General features: G+C 41.8%; 1 protein-coding gene across 1 annotated transcript in view; it reads left to right on the forward strand.

Moving 5' to 3' along the window:
* The window catches only part of LOC144533769 (MAM domain-containing glycosylphosphatidylinositol anchor protein 2), a 187025-nt gene that overhangs the window by 106362 nt on the left and 55884 nt on the right, over window positions 1-24779 (forward strand). Inside the window, exons 7-9 of the mRNA XM_078275320.1 lie at window positions 2794-2885; window positions 3518-3755; window positions 18195-18515. Of these exons, the coding sequence (XP_078131446.1) occupies window positions 2794-2885; window positions 3518-3755; window positions 18195-18515 (651 nt within the window). The remainder of the gene's footprint in view (window positions 1-2793; window positions 2886-3517; window positions 3756-18194; window positions 18516-24779) is intronic.

Raw genomic sequence — 24779 nt, forward strand, 5'->3', positions numbered from 1 at the left:
GAAATATGCATGAGCGCACATATGCAGCACTGGCTATTCTGACGTGCACTGCAGCTCTGTGCGGAAATGAGGGGAAGTGTGGGAAAAGTAGGGAACGGAAAAGTGACATCGAGATTTAATCAGACATTTCTACTCCCGGTTGGGATGGGATCTTTGCACCTTACAGGGCAGACCATTTTTCTTAGCAAAGTTGACGTACAGTAAGTCTCGCCTTTTAATATTTTCTGTTTACAGTAAACATTAAACACAGTGTTCTCACTGTGTTTAATGTTTCTTAAAAAAGTGGTTGCAGATATTCAGATGTTAGCTCGAATGCTTGGTGGTGTCGTACTGATGAGTATTATAATATAGAGAGTCTCTGGTGTGTTGTTATTATCATGGATTTTAAAAAGTGGAGCATGAGCAGCCAGTTCAGTGTGGACTTTAATCTGTTCTTCCTTTATGTCAGTGATGAGTCCAGATCTTGTTATTCATAAATATGCAAGTAGATGGAGAATATGATAATTGACTAGTTTACTGATCTTGGACCTCGGCATATGTAATTATATACCTCTACTCTACAAACAGAGGTACATTACGAATAACCCTAAGGTTTGTCGACTTTCTCATTATGCCCCCATTGGCTGGACAAAGTGTTGGGCAACTGAAGGAGATGAAAGACATAGGATTGTAGGGGTCAATCGTCTCATTAGTAGTATCTACACAGCATCAGAATTGTATTTAGCCAAAAGATCCAATGTTATTCAGCAGCCCAATTTTGTGTTTTGTGCTGATAACAGGGACGTGTTGTTAAATAAATCACCTCTGAAGCAAATTTATAATACATGCCTACCTAGAGCCGTGACCTAGCTAAATGACACGTGCATGTCAGTTGAAATGTATCAGTCATGGTGGCGAGTGGATAACTGATAAAGAGGTGACGCACATGACGTGTTTGACAGTATAACACAACGGAACAACAGAAGACAATGACCTGAGTTCATTCTAACAAATGAATGGGTGTGTGTGTTGGTGGATTAGATAATGCTTTCTTAAGAAGCAGCTACCAATTCTGCTGAGGATGTCGCAGAGACACAAAAGCCTTTTCCAGCTGTCACGATATAACTACAACTTTGTCTTCGGGGTTTTTCACCTTCTAACATGTCTTCTGTATGTTTGAAGGAAATCTGTCCACTTAATGGCTTCCACCACTGAGTTTGCATCGCCTCATTGACCTTATACAATGTATGTTGGCTTTAAGGAAATTGAATCTTGGCATGTATGTAGTAGATGTACACTATAATGCAGAGCTGGGCCGAAGCAGGAAATGAACAAGGTTGCAGGTAATGCTTCGTATTATCCTCACATCGTTAAAGGTCACAGACATATGCTGCTTACCATATTATGCTAATTGCCACAGTTTCCATGCGAGTACTATTGCATTTAATTCAACATGACTGATAGACAGCACCTATATATATATATATATATATATATATATATATATATATAGGTGCTGTCTATCAGTCATGTTGAATATGTTGTGTATATATAGATATATATGTGTGTGTGTGTGTGTGTGTGTGTGTGTGTAATTTATGGGATACAAGAATGAATGCACAGTGGCGTTTGTGAGAATTTGCCTGTTGACATGATTTGTAATATTTCTATCTGACACGCCACGTCAGAAATAGGATTCTCTGCCTGCCGACGCTGATTTCAAACGCGAGGAGGAAGATCATGTCAAGGAGGCGTGTGTCACTCGCCTCTCCCCTCAATGTGCAGCTCGGCAGGCATCACAATGTTTTGCACATTCAATTTCCTGTGTTTAAATCTGACACGCAGGTTTTGTTTTCGTTTTCCCTTTACCAAACTGAATATGATAATGTCACTTGGGAATTGCTAGATGAAAAGATTTCCATGGTGCCGTCAGCTTTTTTTTGTCATTTTTTTTGCAGAGGAGATGAATTGAACAGTAGGCGCAGGGTTTGGAACCAATACAGCATGCATTATAATGAAATCATCTTCTTTTTTCTGTTCACACAAGCTACGCTTTGAAAATGGAGTTTGCAAACCAAATTGGATTAGAAATGGTGGATATTTTGTTAGGTATCTCTCCAATTTCACAGTGTGTTTGAGTGTGGGTTTGTTTGTGTGTGTGTGTGTGTGTGTGTGTGTGTGTGTGTGTGTGTGTGTGTGTGTGTGTGTGTGTAAACCTGCTTAAAAGGCTGTCAAATCTTTGAGTCCATAGCTATCAATATTAGTATTGATTCAAAGCTTTAGTCTTCAAAACAAACATACAATTCTGTTTCATCTCTTTGACCCATTCGGCAGCATCAAAAACTAAACTTTTAGTTGTTGTTTTAGAAGAACAGTTTCAGTTGTCATATTCATGTCTACACTTTTGGTTTAATACCACTTTTATGATTTCACGACCCCAGTACTGAAGTGACACTTCTAGGCTCAGATCAGTTACATCAGGTAGCTGTGACACTACTAAGTCTTTCTATACATTTGAACAATGTGTGACTCAAAGGCTGATCAGGTACGAGCAACACAGTCAGGTTTACAGTACGTTCACTGGAGATGCATAACAACAATTTACGGCCCAAGTGTGGACATGGGGCAAAGTAAAAAATGAATTCCTGTCTTTGGGATTAAATCTCAGAAATCACATCAATGTGACAAGAAGAGCCATAACCTACAGGAAGAAAACAGGTTTCAGAGTTTGTTCCAGCATCGTGTTGCAGACTTGCACAAGGAACGAGTGCAAAAGTAAATCTGGTTCTAATAAAATGGATTATCTCTTCACAGCTTTGAAAAAGGGGCGATTCTGGATCACTCCCGACCCCTACCACAATGACGACAACATCCAGATTGGACGTGAAGTCAAGATATCTTGTCAGGTATAGTTGCACTGGCAGAGTAAACACACACATGTATCCAGGGGCGGACTGGGACAAAAATTCGGCCCTGGCAATTCCGTCCCTTACCGGCCCAATTTCAGACGGGGACATTATTTACTCTATAATTGCAAAAACCAGGCTCTAGTGAGATTATGGCACCAGCAGCATGAGGCACACTTACAGGCTTTCATAATGAAATAATACACACACTGGAGCAATTCATAAAACATTCAAATAAACTACCATGGCACCATCTTAGAATAGAATGGAAATGCGTATATATTTAAAACATATTATTACATACTTACAACAGCCAAAACACCAAAGTACGAAGACATAGCTAGCGGACCAGACGCAAGCTTTTATTTTGAAAAGTAGAAGCCCATTAGCACCAGACGGGAGGCTCCAGGCTGCAGCCGTACAATGTTACATATTTTTGTTAGTGTGAAACGCTAAGTGTACCGAATTTTTTTCTTTTTCCCAGCTGCCCAAATCGGCCCAAGAGTGCATCGGCCCTTCTGGCCTTCGCCAGAACTGCCAGATTGCCAGTCCGCCTATGAATGTATGCATATAATAAACATTAAGTTACTCAAAAATGCAACACAAATAACAATGTGCTGAATGTCCTATAGGTGGAGGCGACACCACCAGAGGAGCTGACTTTTAGCTGGCTGAAGAATGGCCGCGCCCTGCGGAGCTCAGAGCGTATGGTCATCACCCAGACGGACCCCGACATCTCCCCCGGGACCACCAACCTGGACATCATAGACCTCAAGTTCACCGACTTCGGCACATACACCTGCGTGGCTGCGCTGAAGGGAGGAGGCATCCCTGATATCAGCATTGATGTCAACATCTCTTCCACTACTGGTGAGCTTCACACCCCTTTGTGTCAGTGACGCATCTACACACCTCCCGCAACACATTCAACACACACATCTTGTAGCCACTTTAGTCATACACACATGCTTTAGAAGATCAAGAGATTGAAAATGCTTAGTGACCAAGCAAAGGGAAAAAAAACAAAAACATGGCTGTGTTTCTTAGACTGTGGGGATTGGGACTTTAACTGTTTTTAACAATTGATGTCTTATTTTTGTAGTTTTTGTTATCAATCCTATCAGTTTTGATATAATTTTATTCTAATCGTGTCCAGTCAGTGAGTTATTCAAACCATTTCTTTACAACTAAGGATACAACACAGTCCATTTTAGTTGTGATCTTCTATTGCCTTGTAAAACTCATGCATTTACAACTATGTTAAGTGCAGTAGGTCAACGTTGAACAAGAAACTTACTATACGCTATCTACTGAACGTTTACAACTGACAGGTGAAAAACACTCATTAAAGTTCTTGGTATTTGTCTCTAGGTAATTATACAATTAAACTGATGGCTAAAGTGGTTGCTCTTAAAGCTGTTTCCTTTAAATGGTCACTTCACCCAAATCATGTTTTCCCACTTATCTCATGTGGTATAACACAATGCAGAAACTTTTGGTTCTATCTGCGCAGGGTTTTCACATATCTGCAGCTGAGAATACTAAACCCCAACAACACAATGGAGGTGAATGAAGTTGTGTCTGTGGTATTAACAGCATTTAAATGCATCCATGTTTTTTTTAAATGTTATAGTTCCCAATTATAAAACAATTGACAGTGAGGTATTTGGATTATCTTACCAGGACATCTTAGCACAAGCAAAACTCCATTGCCATTATGCTGGGGTGGCAACGTAGGCCTCAGAAACTCAAATTAACAAAACCTAAGCAGATAAAGGCAAAACTGTGCGTGTGTGCGTGTGTGCGTGTGTGCGTGTGTGCGTGTGTGTGTGTGTGCGTGTGTGTGTGCGTGCGTGCGTGCGTGCGTGCGTGCGTGCGTGCGTGCGTGCGTGATTTGGGTGAACCGACCTTTTAAGTCCACAATCTCCACAGGATGAGAATGACTTTATGTTTTCTTTAGACTGTAGTCACTGCCTGACTAAATTCCATGAATCTGTCCCAGGCTGAAACTATAATTCCTTGTTATTGCACATAATTGTAACACAGCAACTCCATTGGTCCAACTAATCAGAGACTAAACATCCATCGTCCTCCCATCTAATTGGCTGCTTCCACCACTGTTCTGACTAACGTTTGTATACAGCATGTTAGTAACACAACATACCAGTCCACCTTGTCTACTGAGCTGCATCATTCTAGTTAAGTTTTAGTCATGGCATGTTGAGTAGTCTCATAGAAACAGAACAGTTTTACAAGCAGCAGTTCGTTGTCTTTTAGATACTCTGTTTTCTTGTTGTGCACGGTTGTTTCAAAAGAAGGCAAAGCGTAGGTGCTAAGATAATAAAATCATTCAATCTTTAAAAGTATAATCAAACGACAAAAAAATCTGCTGTCAATCATCCCCTTTTTTAATCTATTGTTTTAGATTCAAACATCAATCAACCCTCTCTGCTGTCAGATTTAATAAGAAAGAAGAAGGGAACAGCTTCACAGGCAACAAAAGAGAGCCAGGCTTTTAGAAGACTGCTACATAGCACATTGAGTACAGTTAACAATACGTTTTGTGCGCACTCGCAGCCTGCAGGCTCTGCAATAATGGTGAAATGCAGTGGTTAGAGAGACAAAGCGATAACACATGTAATGGGACAGGAATGGTGGTCTTTTATCTGTGATCTCCAGTGTGAGGTCAGTCAGTGTGCAGCAAATGTGTGGTAATACTCAGATGTCACCAGGCATTACTTCATTGCCCATAGGCTCCATCCATAGGTGTGTGACCAAATCCACTCAGAGGCGCCACGATCGGGAGTCTCCTGCTTGCTGCTCACTCATCCCACATTTTCAGATTTTCCATGTGCGGGATACCCGTGGGTTGGTGTTGCCGCTGGCACAGGAGATATCTGTTTTGAATTGACTGGCGTGTGTTCTCTTCTGATAAGTGACTTTGGGTTGTGTGATATTTTGCAATTTGGGATTGGGAGCACACACACACACAAACACAAACACACACACACACACACACACACACACTCACTCACTCGCGCACCCTTACCTCCTCTCACCGTCTTGTTTTTCCATCGCACACACACCCCGCTGCCACTCACAGCGTGAACATGAAAGCAGTGTGTCGACCTTGGGTGCATAATTATTGTTAGATAATCCTTTGATAATCCCTGCGCTATAAGACAGTGCAATCAATCGCACCTGTCAAGATTGTTTCCTCATTATCTTTTAAGTAGTGCAGTGTCTTCTTTTGGAGTGCCTGTGTGATGGCATTGCATTAACACAGACCCTTTAATGTGTATAAAAAACACACACACACTGCTGCCTGACTGAGGAAATAACCGAGAAAATGACTCACTCTTTTGTGATCAAATGAAATGAAAGGTTTCCTCAAGGCTTCGATGTGATTGCTTCTTAAGCGTTCATTGTTCCAGTCAGATGTGGGGTTATGAAATATTATAAAGGTGTCGGAGTGTCATAAAGCTGTTCCTGTCATAGGAAATAATATATTGAATTTTGCTTCTGCCAGTAACAATTCCCACCGCTTTACCTGGGATGTGACTGCGCTGTTTTCCTGGAGAATGCTTGTCATGTGTGGAGTTTCTTTCAGTCAGATTGATGCCGTGAATCAGAGAAGCGTCTTCACTGAGTGGCACAGTGTAGCTGTTGTGTACTAAAACGTCTTGTGCCTCTGCCTGCATACGCCTGCAGCCTGTTTTGGGGTGAATAAGCCCTGGTTTTGTTCCTCTGCCTGTTCTCCTGAAGGGAGAAAGCCCGAGCCGCAATTAGAAGTCCTAATAAAAGCGTTTAGAGGAGATTACGCTGCAGGTCTGCCAGAGATTCGTGCTGGGGAACTGGTTGGGAAGCGATTGAGCCTAAAGTGTCTCTCGTTTGAACACTTTGGAGCTTGCTGGCTGCTCCAGTATTGGCTCCTGTTCCATATTCCAAACCTGGATTTAGCCCCAGCCCACAGCACGTCTCCATGAAAGAGAATATTCATTATCTTCCATTCTTTTAACTTTTGATGAACACAGATTTCAGCAGCCTTCATGATTTCTCCCTTTTGCCAAACAGCACTAATATTTGCTATCATGGCGCACTCATTAAATAAGCAACTTCTTTTCTCGCCGGGGCTCCCGGAGATTGCAAGGCTAATGCTTATTTATGAGCGTGGTCTGGAAACGGGGACACAGACCTCCCCTTTGGATACTGTCAGGATTAAGAACCGCAAGACACAGGAACAGCTGAAAAGAGTTACGAGCATTAGTGTAAAACATAAAACATCCCATAAACTTCCAACAGGAACTAGCTAATTAATCCTCTCATTAGTCCGCATAAAAAAATGTGTTTAGTGGGTGTGTCTTGCTGGATAATTGATAGATGATGCAATTATTGCCATTGCTCTGACTCTGGAATGTTATTTGACATTAGATTAGAGCTACCATTGGGACCATCTTAGAAATACATTTTCAATAGCCTGAAGAGTTATTACGGATGGACTGTATTCTACGGCCTTGGTTCAAGAAAACTACATCACTGCAGCGAGAATAGTCTCTGTTGATACATCGTAGCATCAGCACGCAGAAGTAGCTCATCCTTAGTCTGATTGATGATCACAAAGTAAGTATTGGGATTGAAAGTCACCTCTCTCTTCTTGCGAGGGAGATAAATCCTTTCATGATGAATCCCTCAATTAGCATCCCCATCACACCTGAAAAACCACCCAGTGTTTCTGTCAATCTAAAGAATCACTGCCGTTAATGAATTAAGCAAATCAATTAAGTGCTCAGTTGATTAAAAAATGAGCTGGTTTAATAAACACAAAGTACAAGCTCTTTTTTTTTTTTTTTTATCTAAAAATGAATTTGAGTCATCTAAAGCTTGTGGCAGGCATGCTCGTCACTGTCTATCCTCTTTTTAACCGTCCTGTTGTCTGTTTGACTCTGATTCGTCATGAGCTGCCATCATCCGAGAGACCGTGCCACATGAGGCTCTAACAGGGGCAGCATGACCGCTGGCTGTTGACTGTGCTGATGTGCTTGTTTCAGCAGTAAATTCACTGACCCCGTTAAAGAAAAACCTGGTCTGCATCCTGACTCACCTACAGGGTGCAAAGGTTCAACTGCTGTTTGGTCACAATGGGTGGAAACAACTTGTTTGCTGCTTTTGTATGGACATGTGGAGTTTGCCCAGAATGTGGTTCTTTGTTGATGTTGGTCACATGTCCAATCACTTTCATTGCTTTTTTTTCTTTTGTGTTTATTTAGTAGGAAATCTAGCTGGTCCAACAACTGTCTGAAAGCACACTGAAAAAATATGAAAATATCCTGTAAGAAGTGCAGCATACTTTTGCAGCATGTCTGCTTTTTGCTGTGTTGAAAGTTACGTCAAGTATACTGTAGATCAATTTCAAATTGATAAAATAACTGAATAGATTGGCTAAGCTCCGCACCCCCTTAGTTAATGTTGCAGTGGCATGTATGCAGTTTACAATAACAGAGGCGCCCGAAATTCTTAGTCATTTCACAAACAATTGGTTATTGATTCCTCACAAGACAAAATCAGGCTTCTCATTTATAACCGGCAACAGTTAAGTTTGCCAGCTGAAATTACATCCATCTTATGTTGTCAACCGTTACTTTTCCAGCTAATTTAACTAACATTTGCTTGAAAGACACTATCTCCAGTTGACTTTTTCATGTTTCGAGTTGACTTGTTTTAAAACCAAAATCCTGTAAAAGCGGTTTTAGATATGCACTTGATGACTACATACATGATATCATGCTAAAAATTGAGCCTAAAGCTGCATGAAGTCAGCATCCTCGCCAGTAAATGATCTTTTTAGGAAACACAGGAAAACGAGGAGAACTTTTTTTGTTGCCGTGTTTCTTGGGTAATATGTTTATAAGCTTTAGTTGCTGGAGTGTAAACTTCCCCAAATCTAATAAAGAGCATGACAAAGCTGCTAACATTAGCCCAGAATTTGATAGCATCCAGAACCAGCTTCCACACAGTTGGGATACTATACAGTGGATGTGCTAGTTGTGAGTGGGGCTTTGCTTATTTTAATGTAACCACACAAACTAATATAGGAAGTTAATAATGTGCACATTGGGCTTGGATGTATGTTTATCTTACGTTAGACCAGATAAATGCACTGTTTGATCCATTCCTTACACTTATGCTTTTACAGTAATCTTTGGTTATGGAAAAGCTAAAAAAAGACACCACCTCGCTCCTACTTCAGCCCTATATATGCACACAGCTTCAACATGCGGATAAATCCAGAGTCTGACAGGCCTGCCATGTCTAGTTATGGCTTCTAAGCTGGAATCGGACAATTGCTATTCAGGGTAGCGACTGGTCAGTTACATGTAGGTGGCATACATGTCTGTAATAATGAAACTGAAACACAGAGGAAATGAGATGTGACTTTTAAAACCCCTCTACATTGAAAAGATGGTCCAGTCCGTTCATTGAAATGAATAATAAAGAGAAACTAATGTGAAAAGTCTTTGTACTGAAAACCTGAAGGTAAAAATCTCTGACCACTGTAAGATACAAAATTGGGTTAGGAACTACGAACTGGGCTAAAAAAATAATGAGAGCACTAGATCCCAGCATTGCATTTATAAGCCAACAGAGGTTCGGAAACAGGCCCAGTGAGCTGTGAACTGGGATGAAGGGGCCTAACAGCTGTCTCAAAGCTGGGATGCTGTCCTGAGAAATCTACCATATGACAACAGTAGGTGCCACGGTCATGCCACTTCAAGAAGGATAGGCATATAAGCACCTGGCAGCATATGTCAGCACAACATCTGGGATGTTGCTGCTGAAGACTGTCGCTGTTGTCTGTACACACAAATATGTACATTTATGGCAGAGGTGTAGTGGTAGCCATTGTAGGTGTACTGTGACCAGTTTTCCCTTTGATGCAAGTCCATGATATACGTTTTTTTAATCTGGGCAGTGGGTATTCCTTTTAATCTGACTGGTTGGTTAAATGTATAAAAAAAATATAAGTGTTTGTGTGGCCACAAATGAAACTGTAACCCAAGAGGGCTTTGGTATTGAAAGCCTGCTGCTCTTCAATCTCAGCCACATGAATTCATGAGATGTTTGTGTTATTATTGATGAGCATGGTAAGATATCGGGGGAACAGCATAGAGCTGAAAAACACACACACAGTAGTATGTTTGGTCAGTAGTGTGTCACTGCAGTCTATCAAGGCACTCTGCCAATTTCAACACATCTGTGGATATTTATCACACTACAGCAACCCGGGGTGTAGATGCAGCTCTGCCACACACACACACACACACACACACACACACATAGATTCACAAACATGTCCACACAGGTCCAGGACTCAGAGGAGCAGAAAGTCCTGTCACATTGTGACCAACTCATTGGCCTCAAGCTGTCAAAACACACACACTCACACATACAGAGACACACTCTGCAGGACTTGCAGTTGTAGAGTTGCCATGGTGATGGGGAGTGATGTCACCGCACTTATCCCGAAAAGGGGGCAACAGGAATGTTGTTTACTCTTAAAAACGTCTGTGTACACCACTCTGGCTCCCATCGCTGTAAGAAAATGCAAAGTGCCAGATATGTTTACGTTTTGCAGTCAGCTCACATTGCACTCTGTCTGCTGTGGCGCTGCTGGATCCTGAGTAAAGGCTCCAGCAATGAGTCTCTACACTTGAAGGATCATTCCAGCTGAAGCCCTAGAGAGGTGCAGCACTACTGAGGCCAAATAAGGAGGTCCAGTCCCAATTTAGCAACACAAAGTATACAAGCACGCACACACACTTAGATGCAGTGTTGTCAGACACAGAACAATGAGAAGCATCCCATTGAGGAACTGAGGCCGGATCACAGCATGGTGTCACCCGTGGGCAAGAAGAGAGAAACTATACAGCTATATGCACATGCAGAGACATTAAACCACATAAGCGCGCGCTATACAAGCATACGCACACAGCGGGCATGCCCTGCAGGCATCACTGGCATTTGGATGGCTTTGGCACAATGAGAGCACAGTGAAGACCAGTGGCAGGCTTTCTGCTATACTCAGTGGTCACTTTCACACACAGAGGCAGGGTGTTCACTTGGAAAGAGAGAGCAGGAGGAAGAACGAGGTACAGGTTAAGCAAGAGAGAGAGGTGAGCAAGTGTCTGTTTGCATGTATGCCTCTTTGCATTTCCAGGATGGTGCGGAGAGAGACTATGGCAGCTGATGGCCAGTGTTTGTGCTGCCAAACCCAATAGACAGACAAATGTAATTGCCTGTCTAATCTGGGCTGTGGAGAGGCCAGGTGTAATGATGGCAACTCAGTGAATACACCTCTCTTCCACTCGCTAATGGATGCTTGCTGCTCCCCTCCTATCCCGTCGCTGTCAATTCACCATTTCACTGTTTGGAACCCAAGGAAACGTTCGAAAAAGTGGAGAAAATGTGCTGTGGAAAGAAATACTGTATGTCAGCTCTTGACACCTGGCTGCCTCAGACAAGACATTGAGTGAATACCAATCAGCAAATGTATGTGAGTGAAATAAGTGTCTGCTGTCATTGTCTGTGCAGAGATCATTTTTGCTTCTCCTTTTGTGCCAAATAGCATTGCCAAGTTGTATCTGTGAATGACCAGTGTTCCACACCAATGCTAATGACACCAACATGTTTATGTATTCAAGTTATACATAAATGTTGAACCAGCTGATAGCAGCTTTAGGTGTGGGTTACAATGGCTGAAAAGTATTAATATGCCATAATACAATGATTAATCAACACAGGATTTCAAATATACTGTATAATTGGTTTAAAGCTGCTATGATCAATATTTGTTTAGTAACAATGGATCAAATGACTTCATGTGTGTGTGAAAGGGTGTCCTGTGTAATTACCACCTGACTCCAGTTCCTCCCAGCTCTATGGAGCGTTTTAGCGTTTTTTAGCTCATTGTTTTGGTTTTACGTCCCACAACTTCACTGTTATGGTTCAACTCTCATCAGCATTATTTTTAGAAGCAGCAGGCAGCTGTTTAAGTGGGGGGAAAAAACTTTGATAAACACACTCTGTGCCAATTGCCCAGCATTAAATGGCAGACAGACAAAGTAAAGTTACAAGTAAAAGTCCTGCATTGAAAATGCACTTAAGTAAAAGTACCTAAGTATCATCAGGAAAATGTACTTAAAGTATTAAAAGTAAAAGTACTTTAAAGTATTTTAGAAACTGGAAATGATCCAAACAGTTCTGTGTTTAATCGGCTAATCATTTCAGCTGGACTTGTAGGCCTATAAGTATTTGGTCAATAACAAAAGTTCATCTCAATACTTTGTTATATACCCTTTGTTGGCAATGACAGAGGTCAAACGTTTTCTGTAAGTCTCCACAAGGTTTTCACACACTGTTGCTGGTATTTTGGCCCATTCCTCCATGCAGATCTACTCTAGAGCAGTGATGTTTTGGAGCTGTCGCTGGGCAACTTTCAACTCCCTCCAAAGATTTTCTATGGGGTGGAGATCTGGAAACAGGCTAGGCCACTCCAGGACCTTGAAATGCTTCTTACGAAGCCACTCCTTCGTTGCCCGGGCGGTGTGTTTGGGATCATTGTCATGCTGAAAGACCCAGCCACATTTCATCTTCAATGCCCTTGCTGATGGAAGGAAGTTTTCACTCAAAATCTCACGATACATGGCCCCATTCATTTTTACCTTTACACGGATCAGTCGTCCTGGTCCCTTTGCAGAAAAACAGCCCCAAAGCATGATGTTTCCACCCCCATGCTTCACAGTAGGTATGGTGTTCTTTGGATGCAACTCAGCATTCTTTCCCCTCCAAACACGACGAGTTGAGTTTTTACCAAAAAGTTCTATTTTGGTTTCATCTGACCATATGACATTCTCCAAATCCTCTTCTGGATCATCCAAATGCTCTCTAGCAAACTCCAGACAGGCCTGGACATGTACTGGCTTAAGCAGGGGGACACGTCTGGCACTGCAGGATTTGAGTCCCTGGCGGCGTAGTGGTAGCCTTTGTTACTTTGGTCCAGGCTCTCTGCAGGTCATTCACTAGGTCCCCCCGTGTGGTTCTGGGATTTTTGCTCACCGTTCTTGTGATCATTTTGACCCCACGGGGTGAGATCTTGCGTGGAGCCCCGGATCGAGGGAGATTATTAGTGGTCTTGTATGTCTTCCATTTTCTTATAATTGCTCCCACAGTTGATTTCTTCACACCAACCTGCTTACCTATTGCAGATTCAGTCTTCCCAGCCTGGTGCAGGTCTACAATTTTGTTTCTGGTGTCCTTTGACATCTCTTTGGTCTTGGTCATAGTGGAGTTTGGAGTGTGACTGTTTGAAGTTGTGGACAGGTGTCTTTTATACTGATAACAAGTTCAAACAGGTGCCATTAATACAGGTAACGAGTGGAGGACAGAGGAGCCTCTTAAAGAAGAAGTTACAGGTCTGTGTGAGCCAGAAATCTTGCTTGTTTGTAGGTGACCAAATACTTATTTTCCCGAGGAATTTGCAAATAAATTCATTTAAAATCCTACAATGTGATTTTCTGGATTTTATTTCCTCATTTTGTCTCTCATAGTTGAAGTGTACCTATGATGCAAATTACAGGCCTCTCTCATCTTTTTAAGTGGGAGAACTTGCACAATTGGTGGCTGACTAAATACTTTTTTGCCCCACTGTATGTTATTGGGTGGTTGAATTTATAATAAAACATCATATTTTATAAACTACATGTGTTTTGTGTGCAAAAATCTTAATTTGCAAAGTTTTTAGATCAATGTAGTGGAGTAAAAAAAGTAGAATATTTCTCTCTGAAATGTAGCGGAGTAGAAATAGAAAGTGGCATGAAAAGAAAAGACTCAAGTAAAGCACAAGTACCTAAAATTTAGTTACATTTAGTACAGTACTTGAGTAAATGTACTAAAGTTAGTACTTTTTGACTCACCTTTAGGACAAAAGAAGTAACCGACAGTTTCAGAAATTGAGATAGCAGTACGATTGTTACCTCTCACCCAGAAGTGGGGTCAAAAGAAATATAGCTGGACTCAGTTTCGTTTTCTAGAGATTTCTAGCGATTTCATCACTATGAAAGCACATTGTGGCTTGACTTTATTCCAGCTGCAGCATTGTTTGGGCAGAATGACAGTGATGAAAATCATCAGGGAAGCATGACACGGTTTCATCATTGCTAAGAAGATTTTCACTCCTCGACTCACTCGCTGTAAACTATATTTGGAAACAGTGCTATAAAATAGTCTTGGAGTCAGCTGATGGTTTGGACTCGCTCATAAATACATGAACACAAAAATACACACACAGCACTCTAGGAGCCGGTGCAATTTGCCAGGTTTGCTAATTAAACAAATTTACTTGGCCAGCATGCTTGATGAGGAACCAGACTACATGATTCAACCTGCTAGTTTTTCTGCTTTCCAAACTTAGAACACACAGTCAAGGAAACCAGCAAAGGTGTCCAGCCATTTGGCACTTCTTTTATTATTCATTGTTCACTTTCAGCAAAGGCTCTAACTGTCCGTTAAACAAAGGCAAAAATATGTATTGGGTCATATTTTGTAACAAGGCCAGCAATAATGCTAAATCACCTTTGGGAGTGTTCTGTTGTAAATGCTCTGAAATATATGACACTGTGCAGAGATTGAGTTGCTGCATGAGGAGAAGGGCAGATAAGTAAAAAGCCGTGGAGACTGATGGTAATGATGGTGATAAGAAATATGAATGTTGTAATGGTGAAATCCATCCTGAAAATAGTAATTGTGATGAGAATGTGATGTGATGATGAACATTATGATGAAAATGTGACAAGGATGATGATAATACTGTAATGCTGCTTCTTATAATGGCAATGCTGACGATGATGATATTATCTTAGAAGGGTAATGCGTTGCTTAGGCAGATGTGGAGCAGATAGAATGTGTGTATAGTGAGATTATTGGTGGATTATATTAGCTTCTTATTTAGTGATTTATAGCCCGTTTCCACTGCAAGAACTTTTCCAGGGGCCCAGGAACTATTTCAAAAACCCTTACTTCCATTTTGATTCTGCCATAGTTTCTGGCGACAGTGCCTGCTCTGTGGGTACTACTTTTTGATGGCCTAGGGACTATCGGTCAGAGTATACAGTGCTGAACGTCGCTGATTGCTCGAACATAAAACTCATGGCTGCTACAGCTTGTGCACATCTTCATTCACACAGTAAGCAAGTACTACTACAGGTGCCACTAGTATCAATACTAAGGTGGGTCGGACATTTCTTGTACGATTTATTGTAACCACAGACATATAACATGTTAATTAGTTTTACTTCTTTGAAATAGTCCGGCACATAAACACACCCTTGTTTTTTTTCTACAGGTAAAGTTCAATGACTCGGTTATATTTCCTTGTGTGTCTGTTATTGGACTAATTTGTTCACAGTTCAAGCAAAACTGGGATGCACAAAGGGGACTTATTGTTTAGATCCCTAGTACCTGGAAACTATTGGTCAAAAAGGACTATTAATGATACTTTTCTTTGACCGCCATGGTCACAAAGTGCATTTGCTTGTCAGCTCTTCATTGCATTGTTCATTGTTTGCCTTTGCTTGATTGCATTTAACTTCCTCACTGCTGCCCTCCATGATGGTATTACTTAGGGTACATGCTCAGAGTCCAGACTCCAGTCCCAGCCGTTAGCCATTGCCGCTGCTAATATCCGCATGGTCTTTCCATACAAGCTGTGTACGTGGCTGATACTCAGCTTCATTGCCATTGCAACTTGGATGCTCATTCGCTTCCTCCCCACCTCTCCCCATACTTTCAACGCCACTTCTCCCCCCATTTGACATTTCCTCTTACCACGCCTGCTGACTTTCTAGAGCCCCATATCAGTCCCTCCTCTGTTTTTCTCTTTCTTAGTTCCCCCCAACCTGACAGTCCCTCGGGGCAAGTCCCCCCTGGTGGCCCGCGAGGGTGACACAGTGGAGCTGGAGTGCCTTGTTTCAGGGAAGCCCAAGCCCATCATCCTGTGGTCTCGAGTCGATAAGGAGGCGCCAATGCCGGACGGCAGCATGCAGATGGAGAGCTACGACGGTGTGCTGCGTATTGTTAATGTGTCCAGGGAGATGACGGGCTCGTACCGCTGCCAGACCACTTAATTTGCAAAGTTTTTTAGATCAATGTAGTGGAGTAAAAAAAAGTAGAATATTTCTCTCTGAAATGTAGCGGAGTAGAAATAGAAAGTGGCATGAAAAGAAAAGACTCAAGTAAAGCACAAGTACCTAAAATTTAGTTACATTTAGTACAGTACTTGAGTAAATGTACTAAAGTTAGTACTTTTTGACTCACCTTTAGGACAAAAGAAGTAACCGACAGTTTCAGAAATTGAGATAGCAGTACGATTGTTACCTCTCACCCAGAAGTGGGGTCAAAAGAAATATAGCTGGACTCAGTTTCGTTTTCTAGAGATTTCTAGCGATTTCATCACTATGAAAGCACATTGTGGCTTGACTTTATTCCAGCTGCAGCATTGTTTGGGCAGAATGACAGTGATGAAAATCATCAGGGAAGCATGACACGGTTTCATCATTGCTAAGAAGATTTTCACTCCTTGACTCACTCGCTGTAAACTATATTTGGAAACAGTGCTATAAAATAGTCTTGGAGTCAGCTGATGGTTTGGACTCGCTCATAAATACATGAACACAAAAATACACACACAGCACTCTAGGAGCCGGTGCAATTTGCCAGGTTTGCTAATTAAACAAATTTACTTGGCCAGCATGCTTGATGAGGAACCAGACTGCATGATTCAACCTGCTAGTTTTTCTGCTTTCCAAACTTAGAACACACAGTCAAGGAAACCAGCAAAGGTGTCCAGCCATTTGGCACTTCTTTTATTATTCATTGTTAATTTTCAGCAAAGGCTCTAACTGTCCGTTAAACAAAGGCAAAAATATGTATTGGGTCATATTTTGTAACAAGGCCAGCAATAATGCTAAATCACCTTTGGGAGTGTTCTGTTGTAAATGCTCTGAAATATATGACACTGTGCAGAGATTGAGTTGCTGCATGAGGAGAAGGGCAGATAAGTAAAAAGCCGTGGAGACTGATGGTAATGATGGTGATAAGAAATATGAATGTTGTAATGGTGAAATCCATCCTGAAAATAGTAATTGTGATGAGAATGTGATGTGATGATGAACATTATGATGAAAATGTGACAAGGATGATGATAATACTGTAATGCTGCTTCTTATAATGGCAATGCTGACGATGATGATATTATCTTAGAAGGGTAATGCGTTGCTTAGGCAGATGTGGAGCAGATAGAATGTGTGTATAGTGAGATTATTGGTGGATTATATTAGCTTCTTATTTAGTGATTTATAGCCCGTTTCCACTGCAAGAACTTTTCCAGGGGCCCAGGAACTATTTCAAAAACCCTTACTTCCATTTTGATTCTGCCATAGTTTCTGGCGACAGTGCCTGCTCTGTGGGTACTACTTTTTGATGGCCTAGGGACTATCGGTCAGAGTATACAGTGCTGAACGTCGCTGATTGCTCGAACATAAAACTCATGGCTGCTACAGCTTGTGCACATCTTCATTCACACAGTAAGCAAGTACTACTACAGGTGCCACTAGTATCAATACTAAGGTGGGTCGGACATTTCTTGTACGATTTATTGTAACCACAGACATATAACATGTTAATTAGTTTTACTTCTTTGAAATAGTCCGGCACATAAACACACCCTTGTTTTTTTCTACAGGTAAAGTTCAATGACTCGGTTATATTTCCTTGTGTGTCTGTTATTGGACTAATTTGTTCACAGTTCAAGCAAAACTGGGATGCACAAAGGGGACTTATTGTTTAGATCCCTAGTACCTGGAAACTATTGGTCAAAAAGGACTATTAATGATACTTTTCTTTGACCGCCATGGTCACAAAGTGCATTTGCTTGTCAGCTCTTCATTGCATTGTTCATTGTTTGCCTTTGCTTGATTGCATTTAACTTCCTCACTGCTGCCCTCCATGATGGTATTACTTAGGGTACATGCTCAGAGTCCAGACTCCAGTCCCAGCCGTTAGCCATTGCCGCTGCTAATATCCGCATGGTCTTTCCATACAAGCTGTGTACGTGGCTGATACTCAGCTTCATTGCCATTGCAACTTGGATGCTCATTCGCTTCCTCCCCACCTCTCCCCATACTTTAAACGCCACTTCTCCCCCCATTTGACATTTCCTCTTACCACGCCTGCTGACTTTCTAGAGCCCCATATCAGTCCCTCCTCTGTTTTTCTCTTTCTTAGTTCCCCCCAACCTGACAGTCCCTCGGGGCAAGTCCCCCCTGGTGGCCCGCGAGGGTGACACAGTGGAGCTGGAGTGCCTTGTTTCAGGGAAGCCCAAGCCCATCATCCTGTGGTCTCGAGTCGATAAGGAGGCGCCAATGCCGGACGGCAGCATGCAGATGGAGAGCTACGACGGTGTGCTGCGTATTGTTAATGTGTCCAGGGAGATGACGGGCTCGTACCGCTGCCAGACCAGCCAGTATAATGGGTTCAACGTGAAGCCCCGGGAGGCCGTGGTGGAGCTGATCGTACAATGTGAGTAGACAGACTGTGGGTACTTTTGTCTATATTTGTGTATAAATGCATGTCACAGTGTGGTGATATAGCCTGTGGCAGTGATATAGTATGTGTTTATGTAAGTATGGTGCGTCAATTGTCTCTGTGATGTAATTTCTATATATGCAGTGTAATAATCTTTGTGTTCTGGTCCAGTGTGACCAAAATGGAACATTCCTCCATTTCTTTCTCTCCACGTCCATCCAATTTCCTTCTGAAGGCTGTACAATTAGTCTAGTCACCTGGTGTCCTCAGTCAGGTCTGAGAGGAAACAGCTCTGACCCCACCTCTTAGACTAAGGGGAGGACTTAATCTGCTGAGTGTGAACTGTGCAGAACTAATATTAACAGAGGCACAAAGCGCTTGATACTGATGTCCACGCTTATTTGTGTGTGTGTGTGTGTGTGTGTGTGTGTGCGTGTGTGTGTGTGTGTGTGTGTGTGTGTGTGTGTGTGTGTGTGTGTGTGTGTGTGTGTGTGTGTGTGTGTGTGTGTGTGTGTGTGTGTGTGTGTGTGTGTGTGTGTGTGCCAAGTCCCCGGGTCTTGGACCCCCTGCCACTGCTGCTCATTGTGAAACCCCTTCCCTTCCTTAAGATTTCACAGTCAAAGATAGCTTTACAGCTAATTAGAGAGCAGCTAATTTATTCCCACTAGTATTCATTTTGTATTCATTTATGGAGATTTGAATGGCATATTACGAATGAACGTCAGGGATTCAAAGCGTTTTCACTCATTCAAAGGCTTGGGATATTTCCCTCCAATGACAAAAAAAAAAACGGAAGATGGAAAGGAAGGAAATTAAAGCGATCCATGGTGGGTGCTACCATTCTCTGGCAAGTGATTATAGGAAATAGAAAAACTGAGTCTCATAGCCACAGTCCCATTGTTTTCCTCATGGCCTACTTAGTTAATCCATACATTCTTCCATCTCAATTTACACTAATCTAGAAAGAACCTGTGCAGCAGTATGTCACTCTTACACTATTCTGATATGAATGGCAATTAACATGCTCTATGCTCACTGCTATGTTATAAATATCCGCCCCCGTTGGACTTGTCAAACATAAGACTGTAGAAAAATATTGAACAACTTTCAGTGTGAACAATAAAACAAAATTCTGGCCACAGCTCAACCAGGATTTTGATTCAAGATGAACTTGACACGCCCACGACCAATATTTTGATTGAAGAGGAACAAAAGCAGCCCCCATACTGTTCTTGCTGACAAGAATTAGGGCCTTCAGTTTTATTGTACTCTTTACCATCTACCGCCATTTGTTATGGCGTTCACGTTTCAGCTCAGTTGTTAACCACTGTGCTGCGTGAAGAGTATTAATGAAGTTTTGGAGTAATGACAGCCCATATAAAAAGTTAGGGGCTTTGCTACGCACCAATGCTGACACCAAAAAGTGAACAAAGGGTTTGATGCCCTTCATTAATTAGCAACCCTCTGTGGATCAGCTGCTCATGCAAAGAATGTGGGGTGTGATGGGGACAAATTGTTGAATGCAAAATCTTCATGTCCTTCTTTTTAACAACAGTCACATAAAAGATGTACCACCTGTACAGTGGTCCACATGACATACAGTACTAACACACATCTACATACCAACCCTGGCTCAGGTGTTCAAAAGGAGTTAAAGGATGGATGCTGCTGCTTTGTCCTCTGCTCCCTCTCAGCAGAGAGTGCAGTTAACTGCCACAAGCAGCATAGGTCACAGTGATCTTGCCTACCATTTGGAAAGCAGCAGGGGAAAATAGTGTATTCTGTTTACAATTTTTCTTAGGGCAGCACAATTAGAACAGAGAAAAAAGCAGATAAGCTACGGCTGGGCAATATATCGACATTATATCGATATTGATATATGAGGCTAGATATCGTCTTAAATTTTGGGTATCGTAATATCCTAATATGTGTGTGACACAAGTGTTTCTGAACACACCAGACTGTTCTAGCTGTTCTATTATTTGCCTTTACCCACATAGTTATTATTTCAACATAACTGATGATTATTTATCAAAAATCTTATTGCGTGCATATTTTGTGAAAGCACCAATTGTCAACCCTACAATATCGCCACAATATCGATATCGAGGTATTTGCTCAAAAATATCGGGATATTTGATTTTCTCCATATCGCCTAGCTCTAGCACTAACTGTCCAGAAGCATTTTGGACAATAGCTACAAGTATGCACCAATTATGATTTTTTTTTCCTGCATTTGCAGCAATGTCACATACTACAGCCTCATCAGCAAATCAAGCTGTTTTCTCATATGAACTCCAGACATTGTCTGATGAATCAGGTGCAGACATTGTCCGAAGTTACCCTTTCACACAACAGGAGATCGTCCGTGTCAGAGGTGTTCTGACCTGAGGGGTGGCGCCTGGGTAGAGCGTGCAGGAGGCAGGACATGACTCGCACTACACCTCTGTCACAGAGCCAGTTCCTAATTTAGTCATAAACAACAGAGTTCCTTGAATTTGTCTGATGATTTTTGCGTCGGCCCTTATCAACAGAATGTCCCATATCTTGTTGGACATTTTTGTTGGTGTTTTCATGTAAATCACCCTTCTTCACAATTTTGTTTGTATTCTTCCAGGTATCGCGCCAGCCGCATGATTGAAACGCCACAACACACCCTCTGAATTGCTCACTCGCTGTGAATTCTCCGGACAATTACCTGTTCTGTTCACACATGGGCTCAATCGGACATTACACAGACTTTGTACTAGAAAGCTGTCATTTTTCTAGAGCTCTGATACTTATCAGTATGATGTTGCAGGTTATTAAGTTATTAACATTATTTGCATTCTTCACAAACGATCGCTAAACCAGCTGATGAATTTTCAACATTAATTTTCACCCAACTACTGTATGTAATATAATATATATTTTACTGATAAATAAATTAGCTTATAAGCATATATCATAGTACACTGGACTGTGTGTAATAGTAATAACAGTAACATGACCAGCTGATCCCAACACTGTGTGGGAGGAGAACTCATCCAATTAGTGATGCTATGTATAAATAGCAGTTTGTCAGACTGCTGAAGAAAACAAATCTAATTTTCTTTAAACTCTGGCAGACTTAGAAGCTGTACGTTATATTTAGGACTGTCAGCATTAACACGTTAATCGCGATGCGATTTATTAATTATTTCCGGCATTCCGGTATTTAATTCCGGCATTTATTTATTTATTTTACACTTCACTCGGCTTCGCGTCGTGCCTAAAAGGCTACTATTTTGACCCTTTGCAGCACCGTTACTTATCATCAAGCTGCCACTTCCTCGTAACACATCCTGCTGCTGCAGGCTGCAGGCATGATGGAGAAACAAGCAGCAACACAATCTGAATGGAGCTTTTTATTTTCCAAAACTCCCGGACGGCTCGTAGACAAGTCGAAAGCCATATGCACATTGTGTAAAGCCAAATTAAAATATCACCGAAGCACGTCAAGCTTGAGCTACCACCTACGGAGCTAAGCATAGTAGTACAGTTAACGTGATGCTACCCGCTAGCATGCTGGATAGTGCTACTTGCCGACCTGTGGATGAAACCAAATCCCAAAAAATTACTACAGCTCTTGCGAAACGGGTGGCAACTAACTGCAGACCTGTCAGCATCGTAGAGGACTCGGGTCTTAAAGACGTACTACGGTTGGCATGTTCTGACCTGTCTCGTTGCCGTCGAGGGAGACAGTAGTTTCACCACACACAGCCTGTATGACACGGAGAAAGCAGCCACAGTGGATCTGCTGCAAGGTGCTGCAAACGCTGTCTCATTAACCGGTGATCACTGGACGTCAGTGACTAATAAACATTATTTAGGAGTTACTAAACACTATATTGACTCTAGTAAGGATAGGGATTTTTTGTTTTTTAGTTAGGTACTTGGAGGAATGGTGCAATAATGACAGATTCACACATTTTTCTTTTGTTTTACAGTAAATAAATAATTACAAATCTTAAAATCAAGTTCATAAAGTAACTTTCTTTGCATTCATTTAATTCCCAATCAAGATACACTGGTAAAAATTGCTTTCGATTGTTAATATGTACTTAAAAACGTTCTGAAATGCAAAATAATAGAATTTTAATCATGTGATAAAATATGCGATTAATCGCGATTAACTATAGAAATTCAGCGATTAATCGCGATTAAACATTTTTTATCGTTTGACAGCCCTAGTTATATTATAAAACAGGCCCCTTCTCACTTGCTACCACCCTACTTCCTACGCCCTTGCTCGGACCACACCCATCTTCAAACTTGGCCTTCATTTTGGTTAATTTCAAGTTTCGTGGCTGTATCTTGCACAGTTGTGATGCTATTGCAGTGACACAATCTGTCAGCAGACAGACAAAAATATAAACACATGGTGAAATCTGCTTCTGTGGTAGTTCCTGCTACAGTAGGTGTTTCCTGGACCACATTTTGCCTTGATGACACACACAATACACACAAACAAGAACTGGTGTAGAGGAGGAGGGAAGTCAAGATGTCCCCTACAAAGTCCTCCTCAGTTTGACAAAATGTCCAATTTGATCAAGAGCAATTGTAAAAATGAGAAGATTTTCAAGATGTTACAAATAAGAATAACAAGAACGAACAAAATAAAGGGAAAACTGCACAGTATATTCAATCACTAACTGCCCCATGTCTGGTATAACAGATGGTCTCAGAGGAGGAGAGGATGAAAAGTACCTTCCGAATATAAATTCATGTGGCCTTAACTATCCACTGAATGTACGATGAATACTAAAAATTCAAGGCCCAGGGTTTTATATTCCTTACAGACTTTCTTGGCCCAGTTCAATCCAAAATGATATAGTAAAAACTGAAAAACAAACCTTTGACTGTATTTTCAGGAAGCAAAGGCGTAACTCACACAAAGGTCCACAACCTTTGAATGACTCCGTCTGAGAATGGAGGTCAATATCACGCGCTTAGGCAAGATGTTTCTCCTCTGACACTCAACCAGGGAAGATCACCCACTCCCTCCCCCGTCTCAGTGGACAGGGGTCACTAACAGAGAGTGACTGTTGTTAGTGACACTAACATGGAGTAGACATGCCTCAGGAGACGAGGAGGAGGGAGACAGACTCCAAGGCTTCATGTGAAATACACGTCATTCAATCTAAAGATTAGCTTTGGCATACGGTTGCATCATAGGATGACACACACACACACACACACACACACACACACACACACAGAGTGAAGCACATGCATGTAGTTCTGTCTCTTCCTCTCAATTTATTCACAAGTACACAATTACTTCTCATTATGAGAGGTGCATTATTTTAACACTCTCTTGCACTACAGTTTTTGAAGGTGTACGGCACTTTCATCTGTTTGCCATCTTCACAGCCGAACACATAATGAACAGAGTTATTAGGGCTTTAGTATTGTAAAATCAATCATTCTGCCATGTTCTCACTTAAGAGCCAGTACAGCTCCTCGTCAGACTCTTGTTACGTATTGATACTTTGCATCAAAGTGCAAGTTTTAAGAGCACACTTGAGTTGTTGTATTGCTTTGACACACTTTGAGTGCATCAGAGGAAATGGGTCCACCACATTTACACTTCAACTGTTGACTCTGTCGCGTTTGCCAAATACATAGACCTTTGCTCATCTTTCTCAGCTTGAGAATTTACTTTATTAACACAATCTGGCCCTGCTTTTGTTGTTTGCTTTGTTCGCCTGTCGGTATGCCCCCTCCCTTCTTTCTCTTGGCCTGTCTCATGGTGTGTAAGCACAAGCCAATCCCTCTGAGATGCTTTTCTCGCCTGCATTTCCAGGTCCCAGCGTGAGCCACCCGCCTTTGGTGGTGAGCCATGTGCAAAGCCGCGTTTAGTAAGTTGATCAAGGGACCGAGGTACAGTCCTATGAAGCAAAGAGCATTAGAGGCGTGAAGGAACGACTCTGGCAAGTCAACAGCTTTGATATGTAAAAACCTGCATCTGTTGGCTGGCAGAGGCGACGCCAGGAGGAGAGGTAGAGGGAATGGAAGACGTCTGCCTTTAGACTCGTCGCTCTAATAGAATTGCAAACGCCAAATCCCGAGCTGTGACACCCTAATGTTCTTAGTCAAACTGACTTGGCATGGTCCAGGGGCTTTAGAGAGGGAGTGAGGAAACAGAGAGAAATAGAGGGAAGAAGGAGGTATAGAGTGGTCTCCTGTCCTAGATAGCACTGTCTGTCAGAGTGAGAGTTATCAAGCTCTACTTCA

This window comes from Sander vitreus, chromosome 18 (genome assembly GCF_031162955.1).
Source record: "Sander vitreus isolate 19-12246 chromosome 18, sanVit1, whole genome shotgun sequence".
Classification (NCBI taxonomy): domain Eukaryota; kingdom Metazoa; phylum Chordata; class Actinopteri; order Perciformes; family Percidae; genus Sander; species Sander vitreus.